General features: G+C 41.5%; 1 protein-coding gene across 22 annotated transcripts in view; it reads left to right on the forward strand.

The window, feature by feature from the left end:
* Window positions 1-21,396, forward strand: part of MAST4 (microtubule associated serine/threonine kinase family member 4) — a 616,403-nt gene that overhangs the window by 442,749 nt on the left and 152,258 nt on the right. Inside the window, exon 1 of one of the 22 annotated variants that reach the window (XM_086362026.1) lies at window positions 744-8,528. The exons of the other annotated variants lie outside the window; for them this stretch is intronic. Within the exon in view, the coding sequence (XP_086218152.1) occupies window positions 8,491-8,528 (38 nt within the window). The 5' untranslated portion in view covers window positions 744-8,490. Of the gene's footprint in view, window positions 1-743; window positions 8,529-21,396 lie in introns of those variants that run through there. 22 annotated transcript variants of the gene reach the window in all.

Raw genomic sequence — 21,396 nt, forward strand, 5'->3', positions numbered from 1 at the left:
GTGACTCTGGACAATGCTTGAATTTTAACCTTAATGGTAAGAAATCTGTCATGTTTTCTTTGGGCTTAAATGATAATCTCCAACCCCCGGGGACACGTCAGTCAGTACAATCCTCCCCAGGCCATTGGGTAGTTTGTGACTCAGTTCATCATTTTGACCGAGGCTCCAAATGTATTTTTCTGAGAACCCTTGGGGTAAAAGGTTATTTCGGTTTTGCTTTATTTTTGCTGAATTCACATTACTTAGCAGTTGCAGTAAACAGCAGGTACGTTCAGGGATCTTAAACTCACTGCTGTAGTTGTCAGAATGCATTGGACTTTTATGCACTCTGTGTCTTCTCTCCAGAAACATCTAGGGTGTTTGGTGAGTTTTTCTTTTGTTTTGAGCATGAATATGTGTCCTTAAGAAGGATAGAATATGCTTCCTTCCTGCCCTGGCATGTTAGGTCTTGGTTAAACCGTGCCTACCCCTTTGTCAGAAAGCCCAATTTAATCCACATTTATTGTGCATCTGTTGTGTGCCTGGGCACTGTGACTCCAAGCTGAAAGTCGTGGGCATGCCATCAGCGAAGCGGTGCAGGTGAATCATTGCAGACCAGGGCGATCAAGAAGTATTTACCAGGTACACAGGAGCCGAGAGATGTACCATACAGAAAATCGTGTGGAAGTTTTGAAGGGTAGGTTGGCATTTATCAGACAGAAAGACGAGGCCTTCCCAAGGAGCAAGAGAAAGGGTGTGTATGAAGGCATGGTAGCCTCAGCAACACAGAGTTTGAGGGATTATACATAGCTCAGTATTGCTGGAGCATAAAGAACCAGAAGCATAACTTGGTACTGCTGAAGCATAAAGTTTAAAGAGGCTATATAATAGAGCCCAATGGTTAAGAGGGTGGATCTGAAGCCAGTTTACCTGAGTTTGAATCTTAATTCTGTGATATTGTCTATTGAATTAGTTAACTTATTTGGAATTCTGTTGCTCTATCTACAAAATAGGGATAAGTACATTACTTATTTCATAGGATTGTTGTAAGATTAAAATATGTTCATATATGTAAAATGCTGACTGCAATGACTCACATATGAAAACTTTCAATAAACCCCAACTTGTTATGGTTACTATCATTACAACGAGGGGATGAATAGAGGGCGATGACTGAGGAGAGAGTTGAGGCTCTAGGTATTTGCGGGAGCTTGGCCTTTATCCAGTGCGGGCGAGGCACATCGAGCAATACTGGGGAGTCTTAGGTCTGAGAAAGGAGAGTGAGACCTCGAAACCAATGGATAAGTTATTGCAGTAGCCTTTTCAGAGGGTTTTGCAGGCCTGAGCAAAGAATGTGGTGAGATTACACCTTGAGAGCTATTAAGGATATAAAGTTGGGAGAAGCTGATGAGTTGTTGGCTCTGAGGAATGAAGAAGGGTACCACAGTGGCCTTGGGGGTTTTACCTTGGGGAAATGGAGACTCATCTGTACATATAAGACACGAGAGCTGGGACTTGTAGTCTCCCCTTGTGTCCCCAGAGGGGACAGTTCATCCACATTGAGTGAGCACCTGTCCTGTGCTGTACTGTGGAGCAGCCATTCGCTCATTCAGCCAGAACCAGTGGTCTGTGTTGGGCCAGGGATGGAGAGGTGAGCCAGACAGAGGGTGTGGGCCTCAGAAATAAGCCAGCATCTAAGTAAGTCAAGCGCCGTGTGGTGGTCGCCATGTCCTGGACGCGTAAACAAGAGCTGAGAAGTGTGGAGGCTACTGTAGATAATGTGGTCAGGGAAGGTCTTTGAAGAGATGATATTTAAGAGAAGGTCTAAAGGATGAGAAATACATGTGGGTGGGAAGACTTTGGGAGTAGGCATCTGGGAACAGTCAAGGCTTGGCGGCCGAGAAGACAGAGCCCCTAGGCAGGCCAAGTTGGGTTGTAGGTCTGGGGCCCTTGGGGAGGCTGGACCAGAAATAATAGGCTTGGAAGTCCTCATTAGGACCATGAGAAATGTGCTAGATGAATCTGTGGGAGAGCTGAAGATGTCCCCTTGAAGGAAAGGGCAGAGATGGAGATAGGAAGTGGAAAGGAGATGCGGAGGACAGTCCCCTCAGAGGGAAGGGAGCCAGCAGAGTGTTCTCACAGAGATCCCAAGGGAGCGGCCAGCTGCTGCTCCACAGAGATGAACCGAGGTGTGCGTGTGTCTGAAGACTGGGGAGTCCGGGGTGACTTCACCCTGAGCCCCGGCCGCAGAGGGATGGGGTTGGGGTCGGGAACGGGAGTGAAGTGAGGCGTCGGGACCGTGGGTGGCGCACTCTGTGGGTAGCCAGGCCCAGCAGCAACACAGCCCGGCGTCCCAGCCTCTGCATGTTCCCAGCTGGCCTGTCAGTCCTCTTCCCTGAATCATATCCCCTTACTCACTGTTGCTCACTTTACTGTCTGCCTCATCACCCAGATAGGCAATGACAGTTTCCTCTCCCCTCCCCTCTGGAAGCTCAGGTTCCTCCCCCAGCCTCCTGAGTTGTCTCCTTTCTGACGTGTTTTCGGTAGGAGCTGTTCTCTAGCGCCCCTCGGCCCCCTCATTGATTCTGCCAGAGCCTGCACCTGAGCTGAGGGTACAGCCAGACAGAGGGTGTGCTGCCTCGTCCCTCCGCCTGTTCCACAGATGGCTGAAACCTGGTGTTCACGCCCGTGCTCTTGCCCTCTCCACGCCTGACCTGCAGTCCCTGCCCCTCCCTGCGTCTCTGCACCCATTCCCTCCCACTCCTTGCTTTGCCCAGGCCTGTTTCATCACCGCTTCCTCTCATCCTCCTTTCTTCATGCTCCTGACTGCGTTTTCCGCCGGCAGGACAGGCCTGCCCCTCACTGCAGGGCTTGCCCTTCCATCCTCTCATCTTGTCTCTAGTTCTGACATGGACACTGTCTGTGAGGCAGTCACGCCTGCTCCCTTCCCGAAGCCTGATCAGGGGCACCCCTGGGGAAGCAGGGACCACCGAGAGCCCAGGCCAGGAGCTCCTTGCAGTGACTTGTGGGCAGCACCCGGCTGCCCCACACCGGAGCAGCGTGTTCTCGGGTCTTCAAGCTGACCAGACACAAAGGATGTGGGCCAAAATATACACATCTCAGAAATATTGCTTGAAACTTCCAGTGGGAAGTTTACAACAGGAGCTGACCGATCATTTGTTTTCCCCCTTGAATGTGTAGGTCTTTTGTAAGGGGAGAGGGAAGGAGTAAGAGGGAGGAGAGGAATGAGAGCGGGCACAGTGTGTGAGACTGCAAAAAGTAGATTTCAAAAGAAGTTCATTAAAAACAAAGCCTCAGAATATGGAGCATATGTTCCCGGGGGAGGTGTGGGCTGTTGATTGCTGTAAAGAGTCGACTCTGGAAGGGGTATACTTGTGTCTTAGCAAGTTCACAGTGAGGAGAGAGAATGTTACATGCTTTTATGGCTCTGTTTGCTTCTCCTTACATATAGATCCTGTTATCAGAAGCCCAAGTGATACCTTTAAAACAGGGGGATCATAAGCCTCAAGATAGAAACCATCTGCCTTCTGGGCTAAAACCCGACAAATGTTGGGGTTGAAAGATTGCCCCTTCACACAACAGTGTGAAGATGACTCATAGAGGAGAAGGCTTGGGGTAGGGCTTTATTCTGAATAATTTGGGAGAGTCCTCCTTGTATTGGTTAAACGGAAGTAGGCTGGTTTCTCAGGGAGCTCAGGACTTGAGGCTCTGAACCCCTGGCTCACCTCCCCAGCACTCCCATCTCTCAGTGTGAGTAAGCATGCACAAAGCTATTTTTAATCGGAGCTGTCTTCACTACATGTAACCTAGTCATTTGGGAGTGACATCATGGTAACTGAGTAATCCCTTTGAAAGTTTATCAGAGATCCAAGATAATAGAATGGTCCTGGGGCTACCTGGATGAAAGTAGGTACAGTTGTGTGTAAAACCATTTATTAAAAGCAGGCCCAAGCTCTGTTGGTAGAAGCCTTGGATATCTAGCAACACGCTGGGTTTTTATGACCCATGGCACATTTTGTAACTAGAGGACTATCTCTAAGTAAAAGTTCACGTAGTTATTAGTACTTGTTCTGATACTTTATTTTCTTTCCCCTATCTTGGTAATTAGGAAAGTTCCCTTGTGAACTTGGTTATAAATTCTGAAAATATTGACCTTAAATCTTATTAATAGCATGAGAAGACCAGTGGGAATTTTTTTAGCTACACTAATGGTTATTGGATATGCTTGTTAGGGAGGTAATTATAGCAATATCAAACTGAAACATCATGTTGTTTTGTTTTAAAGAAAAAAGGCTCAAGCAGAGAATTTAGGCTTTGATTAGCATTTGAAGGTAAAATAGATGGGTGAAAAGAATAGACAGTCGATGTTTATCTTATCCTAAGCGTCTTTATTGCCCATTTTAGGACTTTATACATTCTGCTGACTTTGGAATTTACATTTACCAGTGATTTCTATTTTGTTAGAGTTTGGAGTTTCTTGGGAAACTAATTGCAGGCAAAATTCACACACACATGTATATGTGTGTTTATGGTGTTTATGTGTGTGTGTGTGTGTGTGTGTATTTATATATATATATATATGCTTAGTTGCTCAGTCATGTCCTCCTCTTTGTGACCCTATGGATTGTAGCCCTCCAGGCTCCTCTGTCCATGGGGATTCTCCAGGCAAGAATACTAGAATGGGTTGCCATGCCCTCTGCCAGGGGATCTTCCCCATCCAGGGATCGAACCCAGGTCTCCTGCATTGCAGGCAGATTTTTTACTGTCTGAGCCACCAGGGAGCCCATATGTATTGTTACTGTTCAGCCACTTAGTTGTGTCTGACTCTTTGCGACCCCATGGACTGCAGCACGCCAGGCTTCCCTGTCCTTCACCATCTCCTGGAGCTTGCTCAAACTCATGTCCATTGAGTCGGTGATGCCATGCAGCCACCTTATCCTGTGTCATCCCCTTCTCCTCCTGCCTTCAATCTTTCCCAGCATCGGGGTCTTTTCTAATGAGTCGGCTCTTCGCATCAGGTGGCCCAAGTATTGGAGCTTCAGCATCAGTCCTTCTTATGAATATTCAGGATTGATTTCCTTTAGGATTGACTGGTTTGATCTCCTTGCAGTCCAAGGGGCTCTCAAGAGTCTTCTCCAACACCACAGTTCAAAAGCATCAATTCATTGGCACTCGGCCTTCTTCATGGTTCAACTCTCACATCCATACGTGACTACTGGAAAAACCATAGCTTTGACTATATGTACCTTTGTGGTCAAAGTAATGTCTCTGCTTTTTAATACACTGTCTATGTTTGTCATAGCTTTTTTTCCAAGGAGCAAGCATCTTTTAATTTCATGGCTGCAGTCACCATCCACGGTGATTTTAGAGCCCCCCAAAATAAAGTCTGTCACTGTTTCCATTGTTTCCCTGTCTATTTGCCATAAAGTGATGGGACTGAATGCCATGATCTTCATTTTTTGTAAGTTGAGTTTTAAGCCAACTTTTTCACTCTCCTCTTTCACCTTCATCAAGAGGCTCTGTAGTTCCTCTTCGCTTCCTGCCATAAGGGTGGTGTCATCTGCATATCTGAGGTTATTGATATTTATCCCGGCAATCTTGATTTCAGCTTGTGCTACATCCAGCCTGGCATTTCATATGATGTACTCTGCATATAAGTTAAATAAGCAGGGTGACAATATACAGCCTTGACGTACTCCTTTCCCAATTTTGAACCAGCCTGCTTTTCCATGTCTGGTTCTAACTGTTGCTTCTTGACCTGCATACAGATTTATCAGGAGGCAGATAAGGTGGTTTGGTATTCCCATCTCTTTCAAAATTTTCCACAGTTTGTTGTGAGCCACACAGTCAAAGGCTTTAGTGTAGTCAATGAAATAGTAGTAAATGTTTTTCTGAGTACTTCTAGAATAGACTTTTATCTCTTCACAGGAAAGAAGGAGCTACATATCTCTGGAAACTTTCTAACCTAACATGGACATTCATATAGGAGATAGCTTTTTCAGAAAATGTATTAGTTTCAGAGTGAATCACTTGGCTCGCAGGAAGAAGGAACTAGTGAAACTTGGTGAAGTCTCCTAGGGTCATAGACTCAGAAAGCGAGGAAAGCTGATGGATCCACCAGGCTTATTTTGCCATATGAGTGTCTGCTGAAGCTATCTTTGCCATGTTTTATTCTGTCTAATTTTAAACATTGCAGTGCTTGTTGATGTCTCAGGACCCTGACTTTGACCTTACGACATGTCTCTTGAGAGTAACTATTATATCATCTAGCCACTGTCAGATTTCTTAGCCACTGGATCTGAAGAATCTGAACCTATGGCTGGCATAAAAATCTCCTATGTCCCTTTAATATACCTATTTTTTAAAGTGCAATATGATGGATATCTTTTAATTAGAAGCTATAATTATTGAATGTTTTACTTTTACAGATAGATGAAGGGGTTAAGGGGAAAAAAGTATGTTTGTCATGGGAAAAACTGCTAGCTGAATAAAACACTCTAGGAAATACGGTAAATGAAACCTTTGTTACAGTAAAACAATGGCCATTAAGTGACTATTATGTAATGTTATTTCTTAAGTCTGATCTGGAATGGCTTGTTGCTTTTGGAACTTGGGATAGAGTTCCTGTACAAATATTACTTTCACTTGGCTAATCTCAAGATTTTTGAAACAAAATTGAAGACTTTTCCCTGTAGCTTATCTACGTCAGACACTGAGCATGAAGATACAGAAGCCATGTCAAATGCATTATTTTTCCAAGTGAAGGTTGGTTTTATCCTCTTTGTACTCTCCATTCTGGGCATCCCATGTGGCTCAGTGGTAAAGAGTCTGCCTGCCAGTGTAGGACCCGCAGGAGATGCTGGTTTGATCCCTGGCTGGAATAAGCCCATGGGTACGGGAGCTTGATGGCCTTTAGTCCACGGGGTCGCAAAAAGTGGGACATGACTGAGCATATGTACAGGCTTACATATTCTCCATTCTAGACCCATCTAGATAAACACAAATTATTTGCTAATCCAAAAAATAGTTCACTGTAAAAGTAGCCTACGCTTGCTTAACTGCTCCAAAGGGCAGACAGGTGGCGGGACAACTGATAGGCACACTCACCTGACTTGGCAGGTTGAATGAATGACTGTGAATTTGCATTTTCCATAAAACGTAGTGAAGTGAAAGTCGCTCGGTCGTGTCTGACTCTTTGCGACCCCATGGACGCTACAGTCCATGGAATTCTCCAGGCCAGAATACTGGAGTGGGTAGCCTTTCCCTTCTCCAGGGGATCTTCCCAGCCCAGGGATCAAACCCAGGTCTCTTGTACTGCAGGTGGATTCTTTACCAGCTGAGTCACAAGGGAAGCCCCCATAAAAGATAGGTCCCTAAGTAAAGGAAATTTTTAATTTAAGATTCAAATGGTCATGGTGGGACAGGTAACATATAGGATAGTTCAAGGATGCTTAAGGTCATAGTTGGTGAGGATTCTGCAAAATGAGCTAATATGTTTATGAGTTATAATTTCCTGTGTGCTTTAGGATTTGATGTTTAGGGTTAGATGTTTGGACCACAGAGCTAGTAAGGAATAAAAATTGCCCCATTTTTATGATATGACCTATAAACTTTGTATGTTTTTCCTCAATAGATGACTTTTCTCATGTCGATTAGAAAAAAGAAAAAAACAACTAACCCTGGAAATCTAGGATTTTTAAGGTGAAAAGTCAATAGTAGTTTTTATAAACCTCCTTAACATGGTAATCCAAATTCAAGATCAGATCTCTGCTTCCTTCAATGTAGTCCTTAGATCTTAGTGATTTTTGTATGTTATTTTTTTACCAGCATTACCCTGGCCAAGATGCCCTCCTGATAGGTTGACTTAAGTTTTTCTTTGAAATTGTTATTGATTACTGATCATTTGATGCCTTCTTTAAAAAAAAAGAAAAACCTGAAACAGAAGAAATTTTGGTTTATTTTGCCTTTCGAGATTTAATGTTATAATTATTCTAGCTTCTCACATCAGACTTAGGGTGATATTTGGATCAAAAGATACAAGTTACTTGAACTGGCCAGATATACTGCAACTTTTTGATGGCATAAAACATTTCATTTCATGGATCCCAGGTTTGAAATCCATGAAGAATAGGGTTCTGACTCTTGGCACAGACAGACATATTCAGAAGTGTTGTATTCAAGCCAGAGTAAACATATATGCCCTTTACACTTTCTTTCGGTTAGCAGAAGTCACTTCTGAACACTTATTTTGGCATTAAGGAAGCTCGTCATGACCTATTGTTCCAGAAAGATTATAGTTCTCACTCTAAGCCAGTTTTCTAGTTCCCATGTAAATGAAATGCCCAGCCGAGAAAACAAGCTTCACTTTTCAAACCTTCCATTCTTTTAGGCGTGTCCTACAGGCAGGGGCTTGTAGCTGCTCCTTCAGCCTCTTAACAGGTTTGATTTCAAATCTATTTAATAAGAAACTAACATGTTTGGAGGGGATTCATGGCCCAACATTTATGGATTTTGTTGGGAAGTTCCAGGTGTGTATATATCTTAAACTCTATGTTAAGGCATGTGAGACTGAAATGATTTTGGCTTGCTTTGTTTGGTTTGGTTGTTGCCTTCTAGTCATAAGAAGTCTTAGGGATTTGATTGGGAGGGGGCAGCCCCCCATCCTTATGGCCATGTAGCTCCTCTGTCAATTTCTTGTCTTTGGCTGCCTTAAAAGCACTAAAGAAAACTCACATGTTCGTAAACTGGGCCAAAAAAATAGAGAATCCAAAAGCCAGGGGGGATTAACCTCTGAAAGATGGGAAGATAATTACATTTAAAGATACTTGGAGGTACTTATTTATGAGTTATGTATCTCGGTATGATCCTTTTTCTGCTTTGGAGCTCATGGATGAGGCTGAATCACCTTCTGAAAGCTGATACTGTAATAACCTAGTTTGACTCTGTCTGACTTCTGTGGGCAAGTCTGAGGATTTATTGCATTGTCTTATTTATTCATTTGTGTATGAAATATTTATTGAATATCTTTCATATGACCAGGACTATGCTTATCACCTGCGAAACAAAGATATGCATGGGTCCTTCTGTTCAAGTAGCTCAATCTAGTGGGGTTAGAAAGTGATGTGGACAGATAATTACGGTAACCTGTAATAGCCAGTAGGAGATCCACCAACATCAGCTCGGGAGGAGGGAGAGGAAGAGTATCTGTTGATGTATGTTGTCTCCTTTAATGCTACCTATAGTATCTCTTATATAGATGAAAAAAAAATTGAGGATTATAGAAATTAATTAGTTGTCCCTAAATTACTAATAGTACAGGGTAAAACCGGATAAAAACATAACTGGCTATCCTGACTCCAAAGGAAATACAGATCCAACATTGTTCTAATTATTGAAAATAGTATTTGTAAAGAAAGATTTTAGTCACTTAATTTTTATTGTATAGCAGCCTTCTGGTAATTCAAAGATATTTGTGGAATACTGAGTGCTGATAATTTTGATCTTTGCTATAGAAATGCCACCTGCTGTCTAAGGAAAGAGAATAAAAAATAGAAGTAGGTTTTACTTTGTTTTAAAATGCCACCTGCTGATTCTCTTTCCCATTAATGAAAATTGTATATGTATTCTCCTGTAATTTCCCCATCGTAAAGTATCACAGTTTCTAATGGTATTTGAGTGGGCTTGTGCTTTTGAAATTGAGGTTTTACTTTATAGTGAAGCTCTGAACAGCTGCTGTCTTACAGGCCTTTTGAATGAATAACACTCTACGACACCCCTGCTTGTATTGCTGAGATTTCTAGGCATTATAAAATCCTGTGCATTCACATGAGTGTATATATTATGGACTTATCTCAAAATCTTTGCCAATCTTGTAATAGAGCATGTAGTTCATTTCATAGAAGGAATGAAAATTCTAACCTCTTACATGGCAATATGTTGTGAATGCCAGGAAAGATCTGTTGGGGTTTTAGAGATGAATTGCTTACAGGCTGCTTCTTCACTTTTAAAAAACATAGTAATTTCTCTTAAGTATGCTAATGCTAACTACATTCTTAAGGAGATAAATTGATGACACTTAAATGTGTATTATTCTCTTTGAAAAATCATTGAATTTAGAGAACTAGGATGTAACTGCTTTCCTGTGCTTAAAACAGTTGTGTAAGAATAAAGTGTGAATAATCTATAACATACAAAAGGCACAGATATTGTGTCCAGTGTTCTCTGAACCCCAGAAATTCTTCATTGGCCATGTCTTCGTTCTCAGTGGTGCAGTATGTGAACTGCTTTTGAGAAATGGCTGTCCCTTACCAAGGATGGAGGGGAAAGAAGTCTTTCCTTCAGGTACATTTTTTTAAATGTTAAAGAAGGTGTCTCTCACTGCCACCGATCCAGGTTCCTACTGACACAGGATCTACGGCTCTAATTTACTCACACTAGAAAAAGAATGTCCAGGCAGCCAGGCGTGCTTTACTTTAACACTGTTTATTGAGACAGAATTTACATGTAGTACAACTGTCATTTTTAGGTATGCAGCTCTTGGAGTTTTGACAAATAACATTCATGTAATTATCACAGTGAAGATACAGAATATTTCCATCACCTCAAAGAGTTTTAGGTACTTTTTAATTGTTTGGTGATGCTAATAAAGGTTTAGAATAGCAGGTTTTGTTCTTCCTTCCCAACCCCCTTTAAAAAATTAGCTCCATATTTTATTATGTCTTGCCTAGTTGTGCTCCAGGGTCCTTTTTCTATTTCAGAATCCCAGCTAGGATCCCGTGTTACATTGTGTCATCCTTTTAAACAATCATTTTGATGAAGAAGATGGTTAACTAACATCGTTTGATTACATGGTTGGTAATGTCAAGTAGATACCAGGAAAATGCATCAGAATGAGATACTCGAAAGAGAAGCTTAAACTACCTAAATTGTGTGGTCCATTATCAGTGTATAATAGGCCCTTTGATGCTACGTAGGTGAGGAAGTTTTAAGAAACCAGGTAAACAAATTCTACTAGCAGAAAATGGTTATAAATAATTTGGTGGTGTTTACTGGGGAAGGAAACAAAGCCATGAGGTGGAAGATTGGAAGGTATGTAATTTAAGACACAGATTATGGCTGTTAGAAAATAAAGAGACCCAGAAGGAAGCATGGAGTTTTTCCATGCCAGTCTCCAGTATTCTTGCCTGGAGAATCCCAGGGATGGGGGAGCCTGGTGGGCTGCCCTCTATGGGGTCGCACAGAGTCGGACACGACTGAAGTGACTTAGCAAAGACAGGCCAAAACATACATTTTGAGAAAGGTAAAATCAAGATACTTTATTTGCTTTGTAAAATAATATACCATGTCTCTGCATGATTTTTATTATATTTTAATTTCAGTGGAATCTGTGTAACTTTGAGAAGAAAATGTAAACTTATGCCTAAGACTGAAAATGGAGAAAATATGAACAACTGTTAAAATCACCCCAAATTCTAGTGCTCAAATATAAGCACTGTGAAAAATATGGTGTTATCCTTCCCTGTATTTATTCTGGGATGTGTGTGCACATGTGCACATACATACCACAAAACTTATTTTATTGAGCTTCCTGTTTGATGAACTACTTCCTGCACCTCTTAAAGAGGTTCCTTTAAACACCCACCTTTACAATGGTAAGATTTCCAAAACTGTTGAAAACTATAATGTACAAGAAGGCATGGGCAGGAGGTTATCTGTAAAATTGAGGGGACGCATTCAGAATCATGCTGTGAAAGCTGGCCTGCTAGTGAACAGTCAGTCTCACCTGACGTGGGAGTGTCCACGCCGGCTCACTGGTGTGCAGAGTTGGGCGAGGCCATGGATGCCCGTGATGTCACCTTGGATGGTCTCACATTTTAGTTTCTGTTTTTCTCCACCTGTATTCAGATCTCTTTTGAAATGTTCCCTTTAAAAATACTCCTGCTAACTCAGAAAGATTCCAATTACCATCTCCCCACAGGCTTAAATGTTAAACCTCAAGATCTAAACTTTATCCCTTATGTGTGTGAGCAGGCTTGCCAGATGGCAGGCCAATTAATATATTTTTGCAAGGTGTAGAAATGTTTTTTCTCCATAGGGGAACAATGAATCCATCTGCTCCACATCTTCCTTTCCCCTCTGTCCTTTGGGGGAAATCATCATTTAATTTTCAGAAATAAATTGTGCAACTCTCTAAGTAATGCTTTCTGCTTTTTAAGGGAGATGGTTTTAAGAATTGAAACTTTTCCTTACTGTAAGGATGTAACAACCCTATGTCATGGATTAAAATATCTGGACATTGACGTTTCATCCAGGGTTCTTTCTTGTTATAAGTTGGACATTACAGAATCATTTATTTAAAAGCTAATTTATAGAAGCCTTAACTTGGAGGCAGCTTCGGAAGCATCTAGTCAGACCCCCTCATTGTAAGATAAGGAAGTTGATGCTTAGGTACCAAAGCTTCAGGCTAGTCTCCAGATTCCAAATGAGGACAATGATGTTGAAAACAAAGTCTTTCATTTCTCAAGGGCAATAAAAGGAGCGAGAACCTTGAGTAAGATTCAACCAGGAAAAGAAGCACATTCATATTTATTGCCTAGTTTTTCTTGAGTTTTAGACAGAGCTGTGTGCATCACCATTACAGTTCTTTTCATACCCAAGTGGCAATTGATATCAACAGGTAATTAACCATTTAGTGTCTGTGTGTTCCCTCCAACTCTGTTAAAGTTCCTGAAGGACCGAGTACCACATCTCTTTTATTTTAAAGTGCTTATAAAGTGTGCTATCCGGGCATGGGATGAATGAATTACTGAGTATGTGAGTATCAGTGGGGTTAGTTTACAAAATCCTTTCAGGGAGTGTTGGAATTCTAGGAGCGTGACCATCTTAGAGCTTTGCCATAATCTGGCACGTTATAATACAGAGTTCGGTTCTTTTTCTCTTGTGGTTATGAAGGTGTTCAGTACTGGGTATTCCAGAAGCTTCCCTTGGGAGGAATGTTTTACCCATAACTCTGGTGGCAAGCACTTTTGCTGTCATAGTTGGGCATAGATTGGGTAATATTAAATGAAAGAAAAGCTTTAGACTTGCCTTCCTATTTTCTTTCTTTCAAGTTGGCTCTTCGTCCTTATCTGCATTTAACCTAAAAGACTGTTCATATAGTAGAAAAAGTTCAGACTTTGGGGCAGGGAGACCTTGGTTGGAATCCTGACTCAGTGACAACCTAGACGTGTGATTTTGGCAGGTGACCTTACCTCTGATGCTTGGTTTCCTCATCTTAAGTAGGAATAAATATTTTTTGTGCCTTAAATAAGCTAAATTGTGAAACATTTAGATCAGGGGCAGACAAGATACAGTCTACAGACCAAATCCGCTCTATTACCTGTTTTTATACATAAAGCTTTATTAGAACTCAGCCACACCAGTTCAATTAGATATTATCTATGGCTTCTGGTAATACAGTCGCATAATCCAGTGCAGATATTCTCATACGAACTGGTTTTGTTCTGAGACTATGTTCAAAAGTCCAGTTTGTTTGTATGTCGAACAAAGTTAGTCTAGATATCCAACTAACGCGATCAGCTATATGGTACTATACTGTAATAGGTTTATAATACTTTTCACACAAATAATACTTTAAAAATAAACTCAAAAGATAAAACATTTTAAATCTTACAGTACAGTACAACAGCTGGCATACAGGGCACGTTCAGATCTTTGAAAGTTCACTACTTGAATGTTCTCATGTAGGGTACTTACTGTAGTTGTAACATGAGACTCTGGTTTGCAAAGTCAAAAACATGTCTGGCCTTCTACAGAAAATCTTTGCCAAACCAGGAGCTAGGGCAATGCCTCACAAATATAGATGCTCAGTAAATATTAATTTGACCTTTTCCATAGATTATTTCAAGCACAGTCTTTCCCTCTAGGCACTCTTAAAAAAAGATGGTGTGGGACAGTCTTCTCTGGTGATTCTTCTAAAGCCCCTGCCCACTTCTGGAGTATGACCAAAGCCTTGAGCCATGACGCAGGCCAGAACACGCCAAGAGAGGTGTCTCCATGGCTCCCACAGCCCTGATGTGGATGGAGCATGTCTGAACTCGCACTGGGTGTCATTCACGTGACAGGAATAGAGTTTGCTCTAATCTGAGTGTAAATAAAGGCTCTGCTCGTTTGTAACATGTCCAGTTTAGTTCGTATTATTTCTCACGGTGAATTAGTAGGTGGGTCCAACCTACACTTCTTCAGAAGCTTCCCAACACAAGTCCTCAAACTGTGGAATTTTTTTCATTTCTACACTAAAAAATCATAGCACATAATAAATACTGTCTTTAGTAAAGGACCTTCTGAAATCTTACAGCAGGATTTTTCTGCAGCAATTGTGGGCCGTTTGAAAGAGAAAGTACTCAAAGGAGCAATAACATTTTTTTGGTTTGTTTATTTTGTTTTGGGTTTTAAGCAAAATGAACTCAGAGTTCTTTCGCAGTTTTGATGAGGGACACCCTGGTGTGTAGTAGAAAATGACGACGGGGAATAGACTGCCAGCATGGGCCGGTGAGGAGTCAGTGATACATGACTACACTCCACCTCCCACACATGGCGGAGGGAAAGATGGAGGGCCTTAAAGAGCTCTTAAAGAGCTCTTAAGGGCTATTTAGACTTGCTTGTCATTTTTTATTTTAAAGAATGTATTGAGGAATTTTTTTCAGAGTAATAAAGTTTTTTTTTTTTTAAACATTTCAGCATTACATTGTGTCTTTAAAAATAAAACTGGGAAGAAATTATTAAAAGCATTACCTAAAATTTTGTAAAGTCCTCCTTGACTCTCTGCCTTTCTGTTCCAGCACATTTTAGTGTTTCTGGTGATTCTGTACAGGCTTGTTAGCATTTATCCCAACATGCTGTGATTCTGTATATACTTCTCTGAATTCCCAGCTGATTGTGACTGCCTTGAAGCAGAGACTTTCTGCCAGCATAGTGCCTGGCACATAATAGGCACTTAATAAAGGTTTATAGAATGAAAGCACTCCACAGTGCGCATATCTGTGCATATAGCTTTTTCTGTCTTTCGGAGCTATTCTGTTAGGATAAATTCCCAGTATAGAGATTTCTAGGCCAAAGTGACATGAACATGTTTATGAATTTTGATACATCGTGCTGGGTAGCTTTTGTGTCTACTTGAGGTTCCTTCCAAGTTTGTGACTCTCATATCACATGTTATGTTATTGCTAGATTGGCAGTCTGGTGGTTCCATATTTTCTCTAGCAAAAAAAAAAAAAAAAATGACAGGAGGGTACCTCATTGCCAGATTCAAGTCTGGAATGAACATTGCATATGCTTTAGGATGAAAAGCTTCTAAAAGAATGAAAATTCCTCCTGTGGAACGTGGGAAATAGAGGGAAGCAAGCAGCAGGGGCAAGATGCAGGGTTAAGGACACTATTATAGGAGCAAATAACTCCTGGACTTTTACTGCTGCTCTGAACTTTTACTGTACTGTCATCAATATTTCATGAAAGCAATTGGCTATTTCTTTTATTTGTTTTTTACCCTCAGCACATTTAATGTTCAAAAGTGAAACATTACTAAATGCAAAGTGCTATTAATGCACATTCCAAGATCTGCTTTTATCAAGGTTTGAAATTGTTTGTCTAATGTATTATGCATCTCCATCTTCAATTGATCTGATTTGTGCGTGTGAAATAAGATTGCGTCTCCACGCTGTGACCTTGGGCAGTGCTAGCTTTTTTTGAGTTTGAATTTCCCCTTCCTCGTCTAGTACTTGGCAGGCTCATAAATGAGCATGATAAATAACCATTCTACCTTTTGGTACAAATATGCTATTGGTGCATACCTGGAGTCACCTAAATGCCACTTCATAGATGGCATACGAAGTTTATGGGGGATAAGCCGAATGCAGCAAGTGTGAAGTGAAAGTCGTTCAGTCATGTCTGACTCTTTGCAGCCCCAAGGACTATACAGTCTATGGAATTTTCCAGGCCAGAATAATACTGGAGTGGCTAGCCGTTCCCTTTTCCAGGGGATCTTCCCGACCCAGGAATTGAACCAGGGTTTCCCGCATTGCAGGTGAATTCTTTACTAGCTGAGCTACCAGGGAAGTCCTGAATATACCAAGGGCATCGTTCAATTAGAAATATCCTGTGTTTAGATTGAGGATTCTCATGAGTACAAAAGTTTAACAGATATTTTAAAGACTTTGTGAATATTCTGTGTTCAATATTCCATTGTGCACATATTCTCTTCCAGCTCGGCTTCAATCTGTTCATACTCAGACCTGTGACTTCAATCTCTGAGAATTAGATGAAGGAATTAAAAAAACTTCCCGTATGCTAGATCTGACTTTCGGGGAATATCCCTCATCTTTTCCAGCAAACTAGAGCCTCTGGGCCTTGATCTAGTTAGACATATGTAGGAGGATCTCTGAGAAGCCAGTAATTATATGGTAGCACGTGACCACAGTTGGGTCATTTCAAGCCGCAGCTGTTAAGGACTCTATGAGCAATGAAGTCAGATGATCTTGTTTTTAGTCACATTTCTGCCACTAACAAGCTGTGTGACATTAGCAAGATTTCCTAGGCTGTCTACTGCTAACCAGTTTTTAAAATCCTGGATTCTATTGACAGTATGGTGAAACCTATGAACCACTTTTCAGAATAGTATCTTTTAAGTGTATAAAATGAAATATATAGAATTATAAAGAAAGCCAGTTATATTGAAATCATCATTAAAACATTAAAAATTGATGATTTTTGTGATTCTTTACTAGTACATCAGATATCAGGAGTTAGAAGCATGTCTCAATTCAGTTCAGTTCAGTCACTCAGTCGTGTCCTACTCTTTGCGACCCCATGAATCGCAGCACGCCAGGCCTCCCTGTCCATCACCAACTCCTGGGGTTCACTCAGACTCACGTCCATTGAGTCGGTGATGCCATCCAGCCATCTCATCCTCTGTCGTCCCCTTCTCCTCCTGCCCCCAATCCCTCCCAGCATCAGGGTCTTTTCCAGTGAGTTTATCAAAACACTGATTTGGGGCACTGGCATAATTAAGGGACTGTTTTGCCAGGAAAGTAACATTTGATTCACCTGGGAAGTTACCTGGGCAGTTAGTAGTAAGAAATTCCCTGGGTTTCATCTATTGCTTTTATCTAGCATGTAACTAGGGCTTCGTGGGTGGCACCAGTGGTAAAGAACCTGTTTGCCAATGCAAGAGACATAAGGGATGTGGTTTTGATCCCTGGATCAGGAATAGTCCCTGGGGGAAGAAATGGCAACCCACTCCAGTATTTTTCCCTGGAGAATCCCATGGACAGAGGAGCCTGGAGGGCTATGGTCCATGGGTCTCAAAGAGTCGGACATGACTGAAGCAACTTAACACACACATAGGAAGCTCAGGAAATAGTAACACAGTAGAAACAATTGTAACCCTGGTCCTTTCCCTTTGGGGGGACCCAAAAATCAGAGCTAATGGGAATGTGACTGTGTCCCTGTTCTATGTGTATTAAGCTATGTCCTTTGCTTGCATTGCTAAGTCACTTCAGTCGTGTCCGACTCTGTGCAACCCCACAGACAGCAGCCCACCAGGCTTCCCCATCCCTGGGATTCTCCAGGCAAGAACACTGGAGTGGGTTGCCATTTCCTTCTCCAATGCATGAAAGTGAAAAGTGAAGTCGCTCAGTCGTGTCCGACTCTTAGCGACCCCACGGACTGCAGCCTACCAGGCTCCTCCATCCATGGGATTTCCCAGGCAAGGGTACTGGAGTGGGTTGCTTGCATTAGAGGAGCCTGTATCTTTCAGCATCTCCCCATCAGAGCATCGCCACGTCTTTGTGATAACCATGCATTTTACACAAAGATCGTGTGCTGCTCCCACCTACTTACCAGACTCGAATTGTATTGCCTCACTGGAAAGTAAGATCTTTGAAGTAAAAAGAAGTTAAGGAATAATAGTGATAAAGCACTACTCATTTACTTAAAGTTGTCTTCTTTCCTATACTTTCTAAGTGTTTTAATTATGGAGGTCTAAGTATGTTCTATGTGAGAGGAGTGGCAGGCTAAATTTATCCCAATTCTTTCAGAAAATGGAAGCCATTTCTTCTCATTACCTTCCTACCCCCTTCAATTTTGCATTTTGGAGAGAAAAAAATTTTTTTTTCTTGAAGAGAACTGTAAATACTTTTAAGTGTCACACCACTTGCCTAATTCAGCGTCACTTCACAATATTCATTGCAAATGGAAAGCAGGATTCCTTTTAGCTTTGCAGTTGCATTATAAATGCCTCCATGTTAATCTGGGTACAAACTCTTAGTCTGATAAATCTGGGAGTGGAGAAGTGTTGAGATTTGATTTGTCCATTTGCTTGTGAAAGGTAGTTCATGTAACCATAAGAATGCTTTGTAAATGTGGACTCATTTTCAGGTTAAAAGATCCTCCGCCAAATTAGACTGGAAGCCTGAAGCATAGGCAGTAAGCAATTTTTCCTCCTTTAGGTGCTGCTATGGATCACTATCTGTTATTGACTCTTCTAGGGTTTTCATGCAATTTTCTATCACGGTCGTTTATGCTAATCAGCATGAAACAGAATAATTGTAAATCATAGCCCCTTAGGCACATTTTTCTCTCCTGTAATACTTGAGACCACAGAATTATGTTCAAAAGAGATGAGAAAAACAATCCATCATTTTTCACTGACTCATGAAGTTGATGCAGATGTGGATGGTAAGGACTCCTTCCATCCTTATATTTGGACTTCACTTTATATTTTAATTCTGAATGCCAGTCAGTGCAAATGAAACTCGCTGTGAAAAGAAATCAGGTTTAAATTAGCCAGTTACCTTTATTTGTGGAAATACAAATACATCATGTTAAATATGGAAGGCAGAATAACTATAATATACCCTATTTTAATGTTTGTGCATAAGATTATTAAAAGTTATCTTCATCAGGATGGCATGTTTATGTAATTATTGTAAATTATCAGAGTTATTGCCTGAAGATGTGTAAGGATATTTATCTACATATTTAATGATACAATTCAGATAATTAGTGCAAAAGACAGCAATTTTTTTACTTTAATGTTATACTAAGATAGATAGCTTGTAGTGTTTACATTTATTTGTGGTATTGAACTCATTAAAATACATAGTTATTACAAAAGCAAAGTAAAATATATCTGTCTTGACCAGTAACTCATACATGTCATGTATGCCTTAGTCTCGTCAGAGTTGCAGCTATGCCGTGGAAGCAGTCAACTTTAGCGGTAACCGTATATCCCCGTGCATACCCGCAGATGAATGCGGATGTGTTGTGTACATAACACAGTCTGGCTGGGCTGAGGATACAATTCCAAAAGGAAACCCTATTCAGTAATAGAGGCTTCAGATACGGTGCCTGGAAGCGGAGTTGCCTCTCCCTGGGGACCTGCATATGAAAGATGGGAACCTTTTTCTAGTTTTCTTTGGATCGTTCCAAGTGAAAACTTGGCTTGTCAAAATGGAAAGCAGAAGCTGTATACTCCCAAAGAAGGATAAGCCTTTTCTGCTTTAGAGTTTTCAGGCTTAAGAAGGTTTGTGGATTGTCACCCAGAAGAGTTGGATGAAGGAGTTGTTTGACTCCCAGTTTGTTTGAAACAATTCAGATACATCCTTACTTCATGGAAGCCATTCCTTAGCATCAGTCTGTTGTCATGGCCACTTTTGAGTTTAAAATGTGCTTGAAAGCAAGGGAGATCTCACTTGGGAGATGAGGCTTGGACCGTGGTGGTGGGCGCAGTCTGCTCCCCATCCTCTGCATCTCTTGGTTCATGAATTCAGTCGATATTAGTTGAGCACCTTCTTTATGTAAGGGATTGTTCTGAGGAGGCAATGGTGAAGGAGACAGGTAGTTCTAGTCCTCTTGAAAGCTTGCGGTTTCATGGGGAGTGCAGTGGGCGGAGACAAGGGGAGAGGAAGACACAAAGGATTAACAAGAATTTACAGCCCTGTGTGTGATTATGTCTGTGCTTACCCACTGTTAGCCATGTTGCGGTGGGGCGGGGGGGTGGGGGGGAGCATAAAACATTTTGAGAGTGTCCCAAGGATTTGTACCAGAAAGTGAGCTTTCAGAAAATTTAAGCAGGTTGGTTTTTCAGATGTCCCTGAAACTGGAGACTCAGGAAGCAGGGCATCTTGGGTGAAGATGATCATTTCAGTTGGAGAGTCACTGAATTGGTGCTTCCTTAAATACCCTCATGGAAGTGTGCTGCTGACTATTGGAAACAAGCATCTGGAACCTGGGAAGAGTTCTGGGTTGGGGAGTAAGAGTCATCAACCCAAAGACTAATGGTGGTGGTTTAGTCGCTAAGTCATTTCCGACTCTTGTGACCCCATGGACTGCAGCCTGCCAGACTCCTTTGTCCATGAGATTCTCCAGGCAAGAATACTGGAGTGGGTTGCTATTTCCTTCTCCAGGGCATTTTCCTGACCTAGGGATCCAACCTGGGTTTCCTGCTTTGCAAGCAGTCTCCTGCCTTGCAGGCAGATTCTTCACCAACTGAGCCACCAGGGAAGCTCCAGTATTAATGACAAGCGCTCAAGTTACTTAGTGTTGAGTATTTTTCTTCCAAAAGTCTCAAGTATTTAGGACTGCCTAGACCCAGGGACCGAATCTAATCTTTTGGACCTTCTCTTTTCACAAGTGAAGTGGAGACGATTTGTACATGGTTTAGGTAGTGTTTTCTCTGCAGGACAAGCTGCAGAAACGTATACCTATCTTGTATGTAAACATGTGCTTTCTTTTACTTTGAAATGGTGTTTGCCATCTAGGTATCTTTGGTCATGGAAAAGCCATAGCTACGGAAGTTTCATGGTAATTTTGGAATTTTCCATATAGTTAAAAAGTATGTTGGGAACAATTTCTGTTGTCTCAAATGGCAAGATTTCATTCTTCTTTATGGTATATAGAATAAGGTGTATATATGTACCATGCTAAGTCACTTCAGTCATGTCTAACCCTTCGAGACCCCATGGGCTGTAGCCCACCAGGCTCCTCTGGTCCATGGGATTCTCCAGGCAAGAATACTGGAGTGGGTTGCTGTGCTCTTCACCAGGGGATTTTCTCAACCCAGGGATCAAGCCCACGTTTCTTTACGTTTTTCTGCATTGGTAGGCAGGTTCTTTACTACTAGCACTACCTGGGAAGCTCCATGTATGTACGTGTGTGTGTGTGTGTGCGTGTGTGCTTGTGTATATATATATATATATATATATATGATCCTGTCTTCTTTATCATCTATTGATGGGCACTAAGGTTGCTTCTACATATTTTTCTTTCATTGAAGTATAGTTGATTTACAACATTATGTTACTTTTACAGATGTTCAGCACAGGGATTCAGATACACATA

This window comes from Bos grunniens, chromosome 20 (assembly GCF_055505025.1).
Source record: "Bos grunniens cultivar Pamir isolate PY7600 chromosome 20, Bosgru_T2T1.0, whole genome shotgun sequence".
Lineage (NCBI taxonomy): Eukaryota > Metazoa > Chordata > Mammalia > Artiodactyla > Bovidae > Bos > Bos grunniens.